Source organism: Mus caroli, chromosome 5 (genome assembly GCF_900094665.2).
Source record: "Mus caroli chromosome 5, CAROLI_EIJ_v1.1, whole genome shotgun sequence".
Taxonomy (NCBI): Eukaryota; Metazoa; Chordata; class Mammalia; order Rodentia; family Muridae; genus Mus; species Mus caroli.
Genome location: NC_034574.1, coordinates 97277838 through 97296556, shown reverse-complemented (window position 1 = coordinate 97296556; position 18719 = coordinate 97277838). Strand labels below are relative to the sequence as shown.

Genomic DNA, 18719 nt, shown 5'->3' with positions numbered 1-18719 from the left:
ATTTGGTGAACTGATTAAAATATATTAAAAATTATATACAGACAGACACACACACTGTGTGTGCACACGCACATAAAACTATGGGAATTAGGGGATAGCCTACCTTTCTGATAAGGTCTGAGAGTTCCATTTCTGCTTTCTGCTGGGCCAGATCGGATTTCACTTCAGAGTACGAATCATTGATGATCGCCAGGAACATATTCTGTTTATAAATCAAAGGATAAAATTCAAATATATTTGAAAGCAATATAATAATCGAGACATCCTTTTTTGTTCACCTTTTTATCCAATCTGAATAATTAGGAAGCCACTAATTAAGTTTTGAGCTCATATTCTCGGAAGCTATGTTTTCACCACTATGTCATACGGAAGGAAGTTTCACTTAGAGAGGCAGGCATCTCGTGCATCTTAGTTTAGTCAGCTCAACAGAAACTAGAGTCACTTGGAAAGAGCGAACCTCAAATGACAAACTGGCTCTATCAGATTAGCCTGTAGCAACTCTGTGGGGGCACTTTCTTGATTGATGATTGGTTGGAGAGGGTCCAGCCCACTGTGGGCGGTACCTCCCTTGGGCGCATGGTCCTGGGTTGATTGAAGGAAAGAGCAAGCAAACAAAACCCAGGAAGGAAAGAAGAAAACCAACGGAACTGCACAGCCTGTCTACTGTTTGTAATACGGAGCTGGGCTCAACAGCGTCCAACATGTTAAAGCAACTTCAACTGCAGTTGTCACATCAGATCTTCCAACCCAAACCCTCACACCACAAGAAAATGAAAGATCGCTTGTCAAGTCAGCTGAACCTCGCTCATACCTATGTCACCTTGAAGCACAACTTCCAGAATTATAGAAAACCCAGTAACAAAAGCCTAAAATGTGGGACTCTCCTGGGAGTTCTCACCCTTTGTGATAGGCTTCCGCAAGCACAGTTCCTTACTTGCCCTGCCTTGTAACTCTTTCTTGATAGAGACAACAGGCAGCCTTCTGTCTGCTTCTGTCCTGAGGCTCCTCCAGCAAACACGGTCCTGCCCACAATGCTGTCTGTCCTGTGTGTATGTGTTGTGGTGAGTGCACATGTGTGCCTGTGTGCATGATTTTTCTATTGTCTCCCTCTTATTGCCTTGAGACAGGCTCGCTCACTAAACCTGAAGCTCATTCATTGGCTAAGTTGGCTAACCAACAAGATCCAGTAATCCACTTGCCCGCACCCCTGTCTCAGGGCGGGCAGGTGCCGGGTGTTATACAGACACAGCCAACCACCATTCTTGTCATTTTATTTGACTGCTGGAGAGTCAAACTCAGGTGCTCACACGTACAGAGCGATCATTCTTCCCCAGTAAGCCATCTCCCAAGACCTCATTTGACTTTTAAAAAATATAATTATCTCTATTTTTTGAGATTATAGTATAATACAAGTATCTTTCTTTCTTTCTTTTTCTTTTTCTTTTTAAACAGTGCTTTCCCTATATGTGTCTCAGGTTGGTCTCAAACTCACACAAACCTACCTGGCACAGCCTCAAAAGTGCTGGGATTGTCTGACCCACTTGGTTTCAAAATTTGTTTTGCATTTATTTTCTTTGTGTGTGTGTGTGTGTGTGTGTGTAGGGGGCCTCTGGTGTGCTCACCCCTTCAGTTATGTGTGGCACTCACCCCTGCATGTATGTGTGTGTGAGATGCTCACCCCTGCGGGTATGTGTGGCGCTCACCCCTGAAGGTATGTTTGGAGCTCACTCCTGAAGGTATGGGTGGCACTCACCCCTGCAGATCTGTATGTGTGGTGCTCACCTTTGCAGATATGTGTGGTGCTCATCCCTTTAGGTATGTGTAGTGCTCATCCCTGAAGATGTGTATATGTGGAGCTCACCCCTGCAGATATGTATGTGTGGTGCTCACCCCTGCAGATATGTATGTGTGGTGCTCAACCCTGAAGATCTGTGTGTGTGTCACTCATCCTGGCAACCACAGAATGCCTTCCCCACTCACTTCTACCTCCACCTTATGTATCAATACAGGGTCTTTCACTCCAACCCAGAGATCCCTCACTTGGCTAGTTTAGCTAGGCTGTTTGTTCAAAGGATTCTGCCTGCCTCTATTTCCTGAGCCCTGGGATTATAGGCTGGCTGCCTTGACTGAGCCACATTTACATGGAGTCTGAGAATGCACACTTGAGCTCCCAGACTTGAACAGCAAGCGCTTTACCCAGCAAACCAGCTCTGTAACCTCTCGGTTTGCATTTATAAATTATAAAATGGGAAATGACAGGACCTTCCTTAATGGGAAAGTCGATGCTGTGCTCAGTAAGGTCCTAATATATGACAGGTTCTAATTGCTCATCATCACAGCTGCTGTCGTTTACAAATGCCTAACATTCCCTTCCCCAGTGGCAATGGATATTTCCATCTGTTTGCGACACCTTCTCAGAGCACTGCAGTTAGTATATCAGATCAGCTTTCTGTGTGCTGTCTGTATCTGATAACAGTGGTGAGCTAACAGAGGTATCTTCAACTATGCCTGCTATCCCCATGAATCCATGAAACCTGAGAAAGTCCAAGCCCTATCCCTCATTTCATGGCTCCCTCTACTGTGTAACACATCACCAAATGCATAAACAGTATAATCTATACTATATGTTATGTAAAATATCTGTATAAGAATATAGGCTTTGGTAATATTTAACGAGTAACTCATGAATGAAAATTAAGACTCTCATTTTACTGCTGAATTATAAATCTCTATAAATTAAGGAAGACTATTGTTTAAGATTGGATATCACAAATTAAAACAACATAAACTACATATAAATCCTCAGGTGTGTGCTCCACTACACGTAAACACTTGGGAGTGTACTCCATTACACATAAAAAAAAAAAAAAACGCTCAGGTGTGCACTCCTGTATACATAAATCCTTGGGCCTGTGCTCCACCACACATGAATTAAAGTGTGGATTCTATGAGATTTCCAAGTAGACATAGACAGTGGCAGATATAACTTTTTAAAGGCAGTCTTAAACACACAAACGGAGAATTCTCTCCTGCTCTTGTGTCTGACTTAACGAGAGGACTCTATATAACCTCGGTGCTAGATGGCTTTAGCTAGTGCAGCACAGTGATCCTGTCCTATTTGAGCTTTTCAAACCATCACCGTGTGTCCTCACAGGTGGTGGAGGTCAACTGAAGAGTCTGCTGCGGGACGAACTTCATGCTTCAGAAATCTTGGCAGACAGCCAGGTGCCGCAGAACCCACAGTCAGAGAGCATCAAAGCCTTGACAACCCCTCCTTTCCCTTAATCCATGACAGAAAGGGATCAGTTAATGATGGAAGTTAACACCTAGCCACTGTACTGGCCAAAAAGGCAGGGTGTGAATGAATGGACTTGCAGAGTCACACTGCCCCTTGCATCCCAGCAGTGGCTACCAGATACTTTGGGAGTATCATCTGCCAAAAACAGGGACACATGGCTGGACCTTGGAAATGTGACCCTGAGTGACTGGAATAGCTGCTCAAACTTTCAGAAGGGAAAATCTGAGAGGATTTGGATGAAATATGCCTTCTCCCTAGTTAAGCTAACTTTGCTGCACACATGCTCAGTGGACAAGTAGAACATAAAGATGTCACGAAAAGAACGACTCAAACAAATCTTACTAATTTAAAGCTAATGGTAACAGTTGTTCCAAATCAAGAGACTCGAAGGTATTTTCAAACATATTTGGAGAGCAATTCCTAATGACTGTTAGATTTACTTTTAAGTTTAGTACATGCTGGGTTTTTGTAGGTAGTGCTCAGGCCTGAGGACCATGAAAAAGTTGAAATAGTATCTTAATCTTGACCCCTGATAATTCACCAACCACAACTCTTGACGTCCTATTTCTAAGTTGCTTTGTTAGTTCATATTTTATCAACAAAAAGAAAGAAATGCGTAGTCATACCAGCAAGACACTGAGAAGGCAAAAAGTACCACCATGCTGTGGAAGGAGGTGGCAGTTACCACTGAGGCAAAACTGCCATGTTGGGAACTTGATAAATTTGTACATTTTATAACTATTTTTACAGTCATTAGATACATGTATATAGATAATGGAAAGACTACGGGAAAAATAAACTATCTTAAAACTGTAAACCAATGGAAAAACAGTTTTCTAGAATTAACATTTTTTTCTGCTTTTCATAGGTTAATTTGAAGTGATGGGTGATCAAGCATGAGAGAAGAGAGAAGGTGGTGGTGACTCAGGAGAATAAAGTTTAAATCACCTCACTGTAAAAAAAAAAATTATACATACCAAAAGAATGAAGAACATAAAGAACACAAATGTAGTAAAATAAAGTGGCCCCAAAACTCGGTTAGCTTCCTCGATCTCTGCGAAGTTGATATCACCCAAAATGATGCGGAACTGGGTGAAGCTAGGGAAAGAAAACAGAACACAGTCCAAAGGCAAACAGTGTCCGTGGTGGACACGCGCTTACCAAAGATGATTCATATGCTGGCATAGACGGGGAAGTCTAAGAGAGCCACCCAAGAGTTAAAACCGCTGACCTCTTTGGGGAAGTCTTATTACTTGTACTGTCAATTGATGATGCTTTCTAGAATGATAACACGGCTTCATATTATATATACCATTTCTGCTTAATAGTACATCTTATTCCTGGATGATTTGTATAGCAAGAAGACATGATCTGGGTAAAAACTAGCAACGCAGAATCTTCGTAACAGTCACACTTGGTCTGAAGTTAAAACATCTTTAAATAATAGCAATGATGACAAAAAGGTACATTGAAAGATGGCCAAAATAGTAGGGTTCAAAGGGCCAGCACCCTCAGTCACGTAACATGAGGTCACAGTGGCTAGACGTTGGCAGTGACATCACTTCCTTTCCTGGCTTTCATCAATAAGGAGGAGTAACTGGGGACCCCTGTCCACAAAGCTGCATTGACTTTCACTATCATGATCTTCTCTTTCCCCAGTCATCCGGTCACTTCTTTGTGAATGGCACAGAACTGTAATTCAGGGTATAGTAGCTTGGTTTTGTTTTTGGTATATTTGAGAACACTGGAGAAAAATTAAGATTGGTGAACTGATTTTAGTTTCTTCTATAATATTAGAAATATGTTTTGTCTCCTAGAAGTGGAAACCTAAGATACAGGCAACAATATTCAACAGGAATGAAATGCAGGGAAATTGCTTCCTTTTGTCGGGGGTGAGGGCCAGGGGTAGGGAGGACAGAGTCTGGGGGGTAGAACCCAGGGCTAAGCATCTGCTCATGTGTACTTCCTCCTGCAACTGGACATTTAAAACCCACCCGAGCTGGATGTGGCAAAGATCTTGATCTTTGGACTAGTGTTCTCCCCATGGCTGTTCCACTCTATTTCACTACTTAAACACTGCTTCCCTAAAAGGACCAACATCTCAACACAGCTTGTTTTCTTTTGTAGGAAAATGTTTGTGGATGAAGTAACTGAATCTGCATTTTTAACATTTGTTCGTCAAACAGTGACAAGACTATCTTGCTGTAAAGAACGCGATGGCATCTCAGATTAAACCTATTTTTAAGACGATTTTTTGAAAATTTACTACTGGACAATTTCATACATGTGCAGAAAAACCTTTTCTTCCTCACTGCACAGATACTTACATACATTCTTGGAAAGTGCTGAAGTCATCGACCTGGGTGCCGAAGACAAGGTATGCCAGCTGTGCGTATGCCAAGAAGATGATGGAGAACATTATGGTGAAGCCGAAGAGGTCTTTGGCACATCGAGACATGGTTGTGGAAAGCTGGCTCATGGTCCTATTAAAATTGATGAATTTGAAGAGCTGCAAGAGGGGACAAGGACAGTCGATGAGTGGATGACACAATGTGGTCCACATAGACAATGGAATTCTTCTACCATAAGAGGGAATGAGATTGAATGACGAGGACTTTGAAAGCCAAGTGAAAGAAGCCAGATGCAAAGCCTTGAGCTTTGTATGACTCCATTTGTTTGAGGCACCCTGAAGAGTCAAATTCACCAGGACAGGGAAGGGAATACAATGGAAAGTTGATGAGTCAGAATACAGCCTTTCCCGTTGGGATTACAAAAAATGTTTGGCAAGGCACAGCAGTGACAGATACTATACTGTGCCGGGTGCTTCGTGCTTCTGAAATGTGCATGTGAACCAGTGAAAGTGGATCTGTGTAACTCATCACAGTAAAGAAGAGTAAGAGAGAAATGATTTACTTATACTTCGTGCCTCTTTCAAGTCTAGGAATATCTACCTTGTCATTCCAAAAGTATTTGTTGAGTACGTAGATCACGCTAGGTAGTTACTGTCCCCAGCGCTGGGAGTGCAATATGTAAAGTATTTGTTGAGTTCTAACCTAACACTAGGGACCCTCCTCAATAGTGAGCTAAGCAAAGCTTCTGCCTCCATTTTGCTCACATCTTGTATCACAGTTACAATATGGTAAAAACATGTTTAAATGTGACTGATAAATAAGTAATAATGTCCCCCAAGAGGACCAAACTAAAATGGGATTGGGGAAGAACACTAGCAAAAAATAAAGTCAGAAAATAGTTTCTGTGCATCTTCATCATGTACTGATGAAGGGGTCACTACAGGAAACTGCCTTGAATCTTCAGTGACTTTAATCCTGGTATTTTTGCCTCCAGACACCAGCCAGACTGGGAGCCAGCTGAGCCTGCCTGTGAAGCCCACTGAGCAGGTGGACAAGGATCTAAGTCCAGCAGCTAAGACTCTAGCTGACAGCTTAGGTGCCAGTATAATGTATGCAGACTAAGGTAGAAGGCTGTGTGCAGAGCACACGGGAGGATCAGGCATAGCTCCTGCCTGGAAGAAGCTAAAGGTCATGTTTTGGGAGGCAAAGCAATAAATAAACAACAATACTTATGCTACACATTAAGAGAGAACTCTCTAGACTCTTACTTAGTGGTCTTTTACAAACTGTTTAATTTCTATATTGTTATGATCAGTATTACTTACTAATGAAACCCCTATTTTTTAGGATTTATTAATTTATGTATATGAGTACCCTGTCACTGTCTTCAGATACACGAGAAGAGGGCATCAGATTCCATTACAGATGATTGTGAGCCACCATGTGGTTGCTGGAAATTGAACTCAGGACCTCTGGAAGAGCAGTCAGTGCTCTTAACTGGTGAACCATCTCTCCAGCCTGGAACTCCTATATTTAATTTACTCATTCATTCTTTAGATCTGGGGCAGAACCCATTGCCTCACAGATACCAACCAGACAAGGCCTCTGCCACTGAGCGACTCCACTAACTCCAACTCCTACTTATTTTATGATAAAGTTTGGTGTTGGTGATGGACTCTCTTGAACAAGCAATAAATGACTGAGAATGTAAAGAGCATAATGTGGGTCCATGCTTTCGGGGGCCACACATAAGCCGCTGGGTAAGAGCCTTCTCTGAAAGCTGCTTTTGAGAGCTTGCTGTGATGGTCCTAATATGGTCGCCATTAGCAACACAGAGATAGAACATGACTGTTGGGGTGGAGGAAGTGAAGTTTTAGTTATGTTAAACCTCATTTAAATGTACACTGTACACGGAACCAGGAGCTGGCTATGTTTGCACAGCACAACCACTGAACCTGAGTTGCCAGCTGCATCACAAAGACTGAGCTTTTCTGTAGTTCCAGAATTTGGGATCACCGTCCTGAAATGCTCCGGGGTCTATGCAGGGAATGAGTGGGAAAGAATCCACTCAGATGAGCTTCTGATGCTGCCATGGTGGGGCGGGGCTTCCTCTGCCCTCCCAGGAAGAAGCGGTCCTTTTATTAAGTGCTTCCTGCTTTTCTCTCCTCCCCCCTGCTCTCCCACTCTCCCCCTCTCTCCTCTTTTGCAGCCCAATGTTTTTCTGAGTTCCTTTCCCTAACCCACATCTTGTTAAATGCTGACCTCTAGAGTAGCCTGGGGCCCCAGATCCATGGGACATGACACTTTACTATGTTTTAAACAAAATGCACAGGATCAGATCTGACAAGAATTTGGAAGGCAAGTTGTTCCATCCATAGTAACAGGGAGGTTCACAGAAGCTGCCATCTACATGACTGCAAACTATGCAGCAACCTCATCTAGCCATTTCAATCAGCCAAAAAAGGCAAATCTATGTTTTCCAATGATCTGTGTGAATCATCATCACCATCATCATCATATATGCATCTATATATGAAGAATGTGACATAAATTACCTTAATCCAGACCAAAAATACCATGACAGCAGCTATATTGTTGAACTGTATTTGCCAGTATGCCACATGCTCAAAGTTGGGGAAAGAATTTTGATCTTCGAGAAACTGTAGCAGCCCCTCTGCATTTGACATTCGGTAAATGTTAATCACCATGGCTACTACCGATAACTGGAAGACAAAAAGAGTTATACTTATTACATCACTTTAGAAATAGACAATCTACCTTAAAATGCCTATTTTTAATCTACTGATTAGAGGACTGACCATATTACTGAGCCAACAGCAGCAGCCATCAGCCATCAGCTCTAAATGTGCAAACGACAGGCAGCCAACATTTCCTTAGGAACAGAAATCAACCGAGTACACGTGTGCAGCTGTATACACAGACTACACAGAGGAGATTACACAAAGCCAAGCTCACATTCAGAATGGAAGGCCTTCTGCCCAGCTGCCAATCACAGCTGAAGAGCCAGACCCTCTTGTTTTTCATGCAGGTATGCTTCCTGAACACCCTCCTGCTGTAGCTCAAATTCTCCTTTCTCTCTTGGAGGCTCTAAATTATCTTGTATGAGACTCGGTTGAAAAGGGGTGAGTCAGTCAGCAAATCCAACGATAATCGTTTATCCAAATCCCAGATAATTTATTATTTAGTCAAGATGTTTTAAGTACAAAAACAAACAAAAAACCCCAAACACCACCAACAAAAATCAGTATCACGCTGACTTTCCTTGTCTTCTTCCAAAATAGGGAATGAGAAGGAGAGGAGAGTTTTTGAGGACGTGTGTGTTGTTAAATCACTCCGAATTTTTCTTTGTAATTCTCATTTCTATCTATAAAAGACCTTCATCCCCAAACCAGAACACAACCTTTAGGAGGGCAGACGGTTGGGCTGTCCTGTGTGTCCCCGTGTCTCTAAGGCCTTGAGCACAGCCAGGCGCCTGATAGGGTAGATTTGTTGAATAAATGACTTATTTTCACCAGGGAAGCTAAGCCATAAACATTATTTAAATTTAGACTTTTAAAGTATTTCTTTCAGTCGTTCTAAAATTTAACTGGCTGGGACAAATGGCTAGCTGCTGATACAAGAAGGAGTCTTCAGTGTATTTGCTAGAGTAAAAGACAGGAAAACACACGGAACAACTGCAAAGGGATTTTTGAGATGCTGGGCTCTAGGTGAACTTAAATTTCAGCTGGATAAAACAAAAGCCCTCTTTGTACTCTTTCAGAGGTTTGCTGACATAGGGGAGCAGGTGCAGCGGGGATGGCCTTTCTTCTCTTTAGGCAGCAAATGCTTCAAAGGAGACATGGGATGATATTGACTGAGTCATGGCAGCACTAAGGTTAATCTCAAGTTATCAGCTGCAGAAAGTAAGTCTTCAAAGGGAGGCTGGCAAACCCTTGTGGCTATGGGATCAAAAGACCACCCTCAACTCTATACCAGCAACCACTAGTCCAGGATCTTCAAAGTGGACAAAGTTCACCAGTGTATGAGGAGAAAATCTAACTCTGTGTGTGTGTGTGTGTGTATGTGTCTCTATGTGTGTATGTATTTGTGTGTGTATCTGTGTGTGTCTGAGTGGTTAGAAAGCATATTAATATTTGAATGGACAATAAGCAAATGTGTCTGATATGAAATATAAACATAAACATGCATTATAATACTATATACACTTTTCTAGATAGACTTTAAAAGTATTTGTGTAACATGTAGTAACATGTTTACAGTTTTATGTAGTAAGTAGAAATATACTCAAATGTTAAAAACTAGAATTCTACTAATTTGTATCATTTTAATTCTATGCAGGTCATTGTTTTTATAGCTATACCCATTATACCTACACATGCACCACAAATGATGAATACATTCAATAAATTAGGATACACAGTTAACTTATTCACTGATCAGCATTCAAGATTTAAAATGTTTAGTGCTGACTAGTTTTGGTAACATGGACATTAATTACATCTGTAATTAATTGCCATTTAGCATACATCTATCTATCTATCTATCTATCTATCTATCTATCTATATATATATATCAAAAAGTAGCTTTGTACCTTCCACAGTTGTCTCTCTTGTTTGCCTCAGTACTAATTGTCTTTGTAACATTGCTTGGTATTAATAACACTTTAGTACTGAGTGGTTCAAGCAGTTACCTTGACTTGTATGAAGTGTGTGATGTTACAAGAACACAGGAAGGGTGGGAGGCACCAGCATCCGGTGCACACTGAACACATTCTGAGGAGACTTTTAGGTCAAGTGGGAGCCGTTTCTGAAGTGCAAATGTGCATGCATGCCTCAGGCGGGGGCAGAGCCAATGAGAGTCAGCATGAGGATTTAACGCGCGCTCTTCTGTGAGAAGCACTTGGAGAGGTGTGACACACACCCTGGGCTCTACTGTTTAAGCCATTTTACTACCATTGTTATCACTGCTGCTAGTACCAGTGCTGCCTTGTGGTCTATGTTCTCATGGTTCCTCCCCACGTCTTAAGTACTTGTTCTCTTACACTTGAATAACATGTTCTGTAACACTTGATAAAGATTTGATATATGCTTCACAAATGCCAAGTAACTTTTGAATTTGGAACAAGGAAAAGAATACTAGCAGGAAGAAGCTGAGAGGAGACAGAGCTCATTGGTGAGTGCAGTTCTCTCAGGAGTCCAGAGAACCTCCCGGAATTTGGAGACAGCGGGACACACGGACATGCAAGGCGTGGGGCACCAGCTATGTGAAAGAATGCTTAAACACACGACAATCAGGCACAGTGTCAGGAACCTAAAGATGCAAGAGGACAGAAGAGCTACTGAAGAAGGAAAAGCTTATAAAATTAATTTTTACACTAAGGACTCTGAAAAGAAGCAATGGATGTGACTTATGGATATGGTTTAAATTTTGTTCCCTTTGGACTGTGTGATATAGGAGTTCCAAACTATAGGAGGTTTCCTGTATTATACAAAAAATTTTAGGCTGTTTATTCCTGTCACAATTTGACACTTAAAATATAAAATAATTTTCACTGGCAGAAAAGTATTATTACAAAAAAGAAACTTTCACATTTCATCCTACAAATCTTTGTTTGTTTTTTTTTAAAAAAGATTTATTTATTTATTTATTTATTATATGTAAGTACACTGTAGCTGTCTTCAGACACACCAGTAGCTGTCTTCAGACACACCAGAAGAGGGAGTCAGATCTCATTAGGGATGGTTGTGAGCCACTATGTGGTTGCTGGGATTTGAACTCAGGACCTTCGGAAGAGCAGTCAGGTGCTCTTACCTGCTGAGCCATCTCACCAGCCCCTCATCCTACAAATCTTATATGCCATACTAAACATAGAAATTTTGGTATTTTTGTTACTTAACTACTATCTTGTTACAAAAACAAAGATGAGAATAAAGTAAGCAAATAACAAAAATAAAGTACTTAAAGTAAATTAAATTACTTATTTGTGTGACTAAGTCAGAGCTCAATAAAAATATCAGAAATATAAACAAGTAGGTTCATACAAAATGAGGGGGAAAAGTATAACACAAAAGTTAATATAAAAGAAAATGTTAGGTTTGCTACTGGAACTATCAAGATCTCCAACACTGAAATCGAAGACTACTAATTAGCAAGCTCTTAGAATACAGAAAGGAAATGAGGGAGAAAGCAGGGAAGTTGGCGTTTTTCTCCAACCTACCACGACAATCACAACATCCAGACAATTCCAGAAACTCCTGAAATAGCTCAGTCTGTGAATCCGAATTTCCAATATCTCTTCCACCACATAGTAAATGATAAAGAAACAAAAGATGATCTCACAGGCTGCCAAGAAGAAATCAAAGGCTGTGACATAGCGGATCAGTTTTACAGGCTGAAACTGCCAAGAGGGTACTACGCCACCCGTTGCTGGGAACTCCGCCAATAACCTACAATGCAAAGACAACAATTAGGTTAACATGCAAGACAGACTCAAGAAAGGAAGTGTGTCAGGTCGGTCCCTGCACTATGAGGTGAGAACCAGTGTCTCGGGTTACCACAAGCTGGGGAATCCTGACCCTTGTTCTGTGTTCACAGGAACGTGTGCTTAGGAGGCAGACTTTTAGGCCTCCGATCCTGCAGGACGCCTCCCACCCACCGTCCCTTCCTTTGACTCTCCTGGTCTTCAAACTGCTAAACTAAGTGTGTGTGTGTGTGTGTGTGTTTGTGTGTATGTGCTGTGTATGCCTGTGTGTGTCTGTCTGTGTGTGTTCGTGTGTATGTGTGTTGGTGTGCCTGTCTATATTTGTGTCTGTGTATCTGTGTTGTGTGTGTCTCTGTCTCTGTGTGGATGTATGTGTGTGTTTGTATGTCTGTATGTGTATTTAACAAATAGCTCATCAACAAACTAGTCTTTGTAGACCCTCCATTAAATGTAAGCCATTCTGCTAGACACGGGAAGAAACTAGAGATACAGTAAGCCACACTGAAGCACATAGGGTCTAGATGAAAGCAGGGCATGCATTTAGTAGCTAACCCTGCCCCCAGATCAGCTCATTCATTCAATGACCAAGTGACATCTAATTAGTTCTTCAGTTTGCTAGTTCCTCCTCTTCCCAAGGGTGTGTCTCTCAGACACACCATACTCACCTACTGTCTGGAACAGGACTGTCTGTGATTTATATTCACACATTTAGCACTGGTTTTTACTGCATTCCTAACCTAACTGGGGACTTTTCTTGCCAAATTCCACTGTGCAGGTGTCACACTGAGAAAGTCCAGTGTTTCAATAATGAAAACAACCTTCCATATAACTAAAGTGAGACTCGATAACCCTGTAGTTTCAAAAGCCGTCAGTTGTGTGTGTGGTATCGTGATGTTCTTCATTGTGGGATGGTGGTCAAACCCAGAACCCAAGCTTCTAAGACACATACGGGATCCAGCAATGACTGAATCAAAGCCAGGACTCTGGAAGATGGGAATCCTCTTCACCAATTTGCTATCTGGTGGCAAGCACCAGTGGCAGCCAGAACGATACTAAAAGCACTGGACCCATTTTCAGCCTTCGTGAAACACGATAAGCAAGTGGCCCCTGTGTGTCAGAGCATCTCTGACCCACTGAGGCTCTCCACTTGTTAACCACAACTGGGAGCTTAGAAAGAAGTGAAGCAATTGCCCTGACAGTGCCATCTTTGAATTCTAGGGAGAATATAGAAAAGCAAGCAAACAAACAAAACACTGGAGACATCCCGCAATTAAACATTTTCTAGACTGTCAGAGTTGCCTGCAGTACTGGCTGGTTTTGTGTGTCAGAGTTATCTCAGAGAAAGGAGCCTCCCTTGAGGAAATGCCTCCATGAGATCCAGCTGTAAGGCATTTTCTCAATTAGTGATCAAGTGGGGGAGGGCCTATTGTGGGTGATGCCATCCCTGGGTTGGTGGTCCTGGGTTCTATAAGAAAGCAAGCTGAGCAAGTCAGGGGAAGCAATCCAGTATGTAGCATCGCTCTGTGGCCTCTGTATCAGCTCCTGCCTCCAAGTTCCTACCCTGGGTGCGTTCCTGTCCTGACATCCTTTGGTGATGAACAGCAGAGTGGAAGTGTAAGTAGAATAAATCCTTTCCTCCCCAACTTGCTTCTTGGCCATGATGTTTGTGCAGGAATATGGACCCTGACTAAGACACCTGCCCATTGGAATCCTCTTCTAATCGCCGTTGGGATCACTATGGAAAGCTTAGTGGCAATTACAATAAACTCTCACTAGTTTCTAATGAGACCCACTTGGTTTTAATATGAAAATTATCACAAAACACTAATGTGTCCTTACTGCCTGAGGGAATGTATGTGCAGAGTCCCGGTGTGAGTGGTCTTGCGTGTGGCTGTTGTGGTATCTAGGGTGAACACTGACTAACTCTTACCTTGCTCACGTCTTTTAAACAGTACTAACTGTTTATAACATACACGGTTTATTTCTTTTGCTTTTCATTGTTGAATGCAGGTTTTTCAAGTGCTTTTGTTTAGATTTCCGACATAACCAAACAGACGGAAAGAGTCACGATGCCCATATGTCCAAGAGCACAGTGCTGAATGCATGAGACACGACAGCAGAATCTTTGCCCGCAGTTTCCAACACTGGCCCTGGCAGCGACATCACAGTCTATGGGGCAAACCTGGTGCAACTTTTCCGAGTCCTACCCACAGAAGCGGAGACACTCAGGGTGAGAGAGCCAAGGTTTGGTAGCCAGAGAACTTGGTGACAGAGGACTACCATTCGTCAACAAGACAATGGTTAACAATAAGAAAACCGAGGATGAAAATGTCCTGCATTCCCTTCACCTGACAGGGTCTAGGAACCGGCCAAGCATGACCAGAGCTAAGGTTCTTTCCAAGTCCTAAGGTGACAGGCTCTTACATCCCTCCTCCAAATCTCTTCCTCCCCAGGCCTGCAGTTCCCACCCTTCCCTGGTCTCAGCCTTGATTCTTGGTCCCTCCTTCAGTCACCTGCATGGGCTAGTTTTCCTAGCCCACCTCCAGAAATAGATGTGCAGATAACCACCCAGAGATAGGAGGGCGGAGAGCCCGTAATACACACCTGACCACACAGAACAGGTTAATGTTTGCGTTATACACTGAGAAGTCTATGAAAGCTGCCCTCGTGCCCCGGTCCAGCCAGAAGTTCCTCCTGAGGCCAGCAAGCTGGGCGGCTGTCTCCTCCCTGGTTCTGGACAGATCCAGGTAGTAACCTGCTCCACTGTACGACGCAATGATTCCCCAGTGACTGCTCCCATTCAGCTCCTTCTCACTTGTGTAGATCCACCTAATTAAAAATAAAAACAACAGGTAAAAGTCATGAAAGGCTGGCCAGGACCAGGAAGATGAGTGGTGCCTGCCAGGATAAGATAGTGTGCTTGGAATAGTTCGTCAAGCTGATTTTCTTAGTGAATCCTCACAGTCATTGGTCACAGTTTGAGAACAAGGGCCCTGAGGCTTAGTAAGTTTGATTTGTGCCCAGTGTGGTTGAGCTTGAGTCTGGAACCCACGCTAGAGCCTATGCTACCACCTACCCCACCCCACCGAGCCCTGTCTGGTGACTGATGCAATGTCTACATTCCACAAAAGCTGCAATGAAAACGGTAAGCCAAGAGGGATTATCCACTCAGTTACTCACAGTCTCCCCTTGTTTCCTATGATAGGAGATGACACCTGACTTAGAAGTGTTTGGGAAGGGGAAATGAGATGTATTTATGAATAAGGTGTGCATGTGTGTCAGAGTTCACGTGTGCCACATGCATATGGGTACCACAGGGGCCAAAGAGGGCATCCGATCATCCCCTGGCACTGGAGTTATAGGTGGTTGTGAGTCACGTGATAGGGTTTTGGGACCCAAGCCAGTATCCTCTGTGAGAACAGCGAGTGCTCTTAACCAACTGAACCATCTCTTCAGCACCCCTAAATCTGAAATTTAAACAATTACACCCCAAACAAAAAATATTTGTAAGAAAGAATATTGTAAGAATCTTATTTGTCCTATAAAAATAATACTAAATAATAAAACTTCTAGAGGCTTTTTCTTGGGCTGTATGGTGAACAACTCAGTCATTTTGAAACAGGCAACAGAAACAAAAAGGTAAATACTTTAGAGAAAACAAGGAACAAACATCAACTTGACCCAAGTCTGCTGGAGGCATCTTTTTGGTAAAGTTGTCTGAGAATGAATAAATGAAAAGTGAACTCCAGGCACTGGGCAAACGTCACACATACTCACCCACACATTCATCACAGATACACACACATACGTCACAGATACGCACCGGGCATATGTCACACAGCCTACCATTCAGTTGTCTGAGAACGGATGAATGAAAAGTGAAATGCATGCACTGGGCATACGTCACAGATACGCACGCAGTTCCATTCCGAGGTCCAAATGGAGCTCTGTCCTCACTGCTGACGGAGTAGACATCATAGCACTCTTTAATTTCATCTCGCAGGTCCTGAGGGATGGAGCAGGATCCGTTTCTGACTCGGAGTTGGCGTAGACGCGGCACTCCTAGCAGCAGGTTCTCATAGAAGATAAAGCTTCGGTTGTCAGCTTGCGTGTGGTTGCTGGTCTGTGCCTTCCAGTACAGCCCATCCAGGAAGGAGCCTTCGGTGAACTGCAAGGAAAGATTTTGGATAGTTTCCAAACTCAGGCTGGCTGGCTTCTACCTGGATCATAAGAGCAAGCAGAAGTACTGAGGGAGGCTATGTTGTTAGAAAGACAATGTTGGGTTTGTATCTTACTGTTATTTGCTGAGTTATTTGCCTTGTGTAGGGTTCCTTAAGCTGGTTTCCACATTTGGAAAATTCATCCTTTGTGTGGTTAGCACCTGACACAGTATCAATATAATCTGATTTCTGTGCTGGGACTATCAACTGAGATGGGTGTGTTTTATAAATAAATATATATATATATATATATATATATATATATATATATACACACACACACACACACACCCATTAACCTCACTTTCCCTTAGAAACAAGCATCTCACATAACCAGAACTCTAGAGTGGAAAGCTAAGACTGCCAATTAATTGCCTTTTGTACTGGATCTTTTTTCTACCTGGATTATTTTGCTACATGTAGAGTCAGCCCACCGGCCCCGCCCCACTCTCTGCATTTACTAACATGGAATGGTACATGTGACATGCTTCATGTTTGTACAAAAGGCTCTTCCTCTAGGGAGAACAGACGTAACCACCTCTCCAGGGACCTGCCATACAGAGCTAAGGGAAGGTCAGGATTGAACCACTGTGGGTTCTAGTGACAAGCATCACATATCAAAAGCTGCAGTGGCTCAGCGTTTCCTGTCTAGAATCAAGGGCTCTGCCTTCGGGGTTTTAGTGAGAATGCTGTAGATTATTTCTCTGGGAGAAACAATAACTTCCTCTTACATTTCCTCTCCAGCCTTCTGAGCACCACCACATCATGGGGTCAGATGAGTCTGTGTGTGATAGTTAGCTACTCTAGAGGATTTACGGTGCTTTATTAAAAGTAACTGAAAATGACCTACCATTGTAGCACTGGCTTATCGCGGCCTCAATGCTATTCACTGCCCACAGTCTGCAAGTCAGAGCTTAGAATTGGAGAAGAGGCTGGGCTGAATTTTACAGTAGCAGACCTTTGAAATAATGTGTCCATGTCTTATTAGGTAGTTCGTGGAGCTGGGAAGGGGGGAAGGGTATGCCACTGCCAACAAAGACACAAATCACAAAAAAATAGAGCAGTGTATGACACCCAAACTTCTACTTGGGACTTGGATCATAAGGAAATTCTCAGATTGAGAGAACAGTAAGCTACCAAGAAGCAGCTACCATCTCTCTCTCTCTCTCTCTCTCTCTCTCTCTCTCTCTCTTCTCCAGGTCTTTTCTAGCCATGTGACCACACACACCCCGAATCTCACTTGCATTGTTTACAAAGAGGGGTCCACGGCATCAGTATGCACTAGAGAAGATCATTATAGGAATTAAATAAAAGGTGTAAAACGTTCAGTCTGCGAAAAGCACTTTCAGCGTTCTCCATGAATACTGAAGGGAACAGAACTCTAAATAACTTCATATAACTCACATCTCCTGAAGATACTTATGGGTTGAATTTACGATACCAAATCAATAATTCACAGAGACAAGGGTGTACTTCTAGTCATGGGTGAATACCTTCCAGAAGTCTTCCATGGAAGAAAGAGTTTTAAAGTTGGTTTTCTCTGTTTTCGACACTGGGGTGTCTATGAATAGCTGTGACAGTGTCCGAGTGTAGTAGTACACATTGGAGCTCATCATGCCGTAGGTCACTGGAAGACACAAAGTATCGAGTGAGCATCAAGAGGGGACGAGCTCACATAGCTACATAGCTCACAGCCTCCACGGAGGGACCCTTCCTGGTAGGCTCTCCCTCCCTTCTCCCACCAATATTGTAGGTGATCCCACCTCTGTTTATGTAAGAAATGTGTAGCAAGGTGGCTCAATGGAAAAGGTATATATCACTTATTACTCCTGGCAACCTGAGTCTGATTCCTGAAACCCATGTAGAGAAGAGAAGAGAAAACTGATTCCCAAAGGTTGCCCTTTGACCTCCATATCTACACCACGGCATGGCTGCTTCTGTGTACACGTCATATGTAATGATAAGCTTTGAGAATTAGAGCTTTCAGCATTTAGCAGATACTATGTTCTGCTGGAATTCTGATGTAATACGCTGCACAGAATAGAATTTGCTTGAAACACGAAGCTTCAAGAGAAGGCATTTGTTTCTTTTTCATCTTGTGTCTGCAGTGATGAGCACAGATGATGATTTCTTGATTCCGTAATTACACTGTGTCTTAAGCTAGGTCTGCTCAAACCATTGGTCAGTTTGTCTCTCTTACTCTTCTGTTTTCAAGCAACATCAAACTAAGATTGTTAAAGAAGGAACATGGGCAGCGGTGACCCAACATGTGTTTGAGCGTTCATCTTAAGCAATCACGTTAAGCAAGACATTTTACATAAATTCACAATTTGTGCAGCCATGCAGA

At 42.7% G+C, this 18719-nt stretch overlaps 1 protein-coding gene across 1 annotated transcript in view; it reads right to left on the bottom strand.

The window, feature by feature from the left end:
• Positions 1-18719, bottom strand: part of Pkd2 (polycystin 2, transient receptor potential cation channel) — a 41908-nt gene that overhangs the window by 9469 nt on the left and 13720 nt on the right. Inside the window, exons 3-10 of the mRNA XM_021162290.2 lie at positions 17866-17999; positions 16070-16320; positions 14757-14981; positions 11889-12117; positions 8205-8372; positions 5626-5807; positions 4276-4396; positions 104-202 (exon numbers count right to left, since the gene is read on the bottom strand). Coding sequence (XP_021017949.1) covers positions 104-202; positions 4276-4396; positions 5626-5807; positions 8205-8372; positions 11889-12117; positions 14757-14981; positions 16070-16320; positions 17866-17999 — 1409 coding nt within the window. The remainder of the gene's footprint in view (positions 1-103; positions 203-4275; positions 4397-5625; positions 5808-8204; positions 8373-11888; positions 12118-14756; positions 14982-16069; positions 16321-17865; positions 18000-18719) is intronic.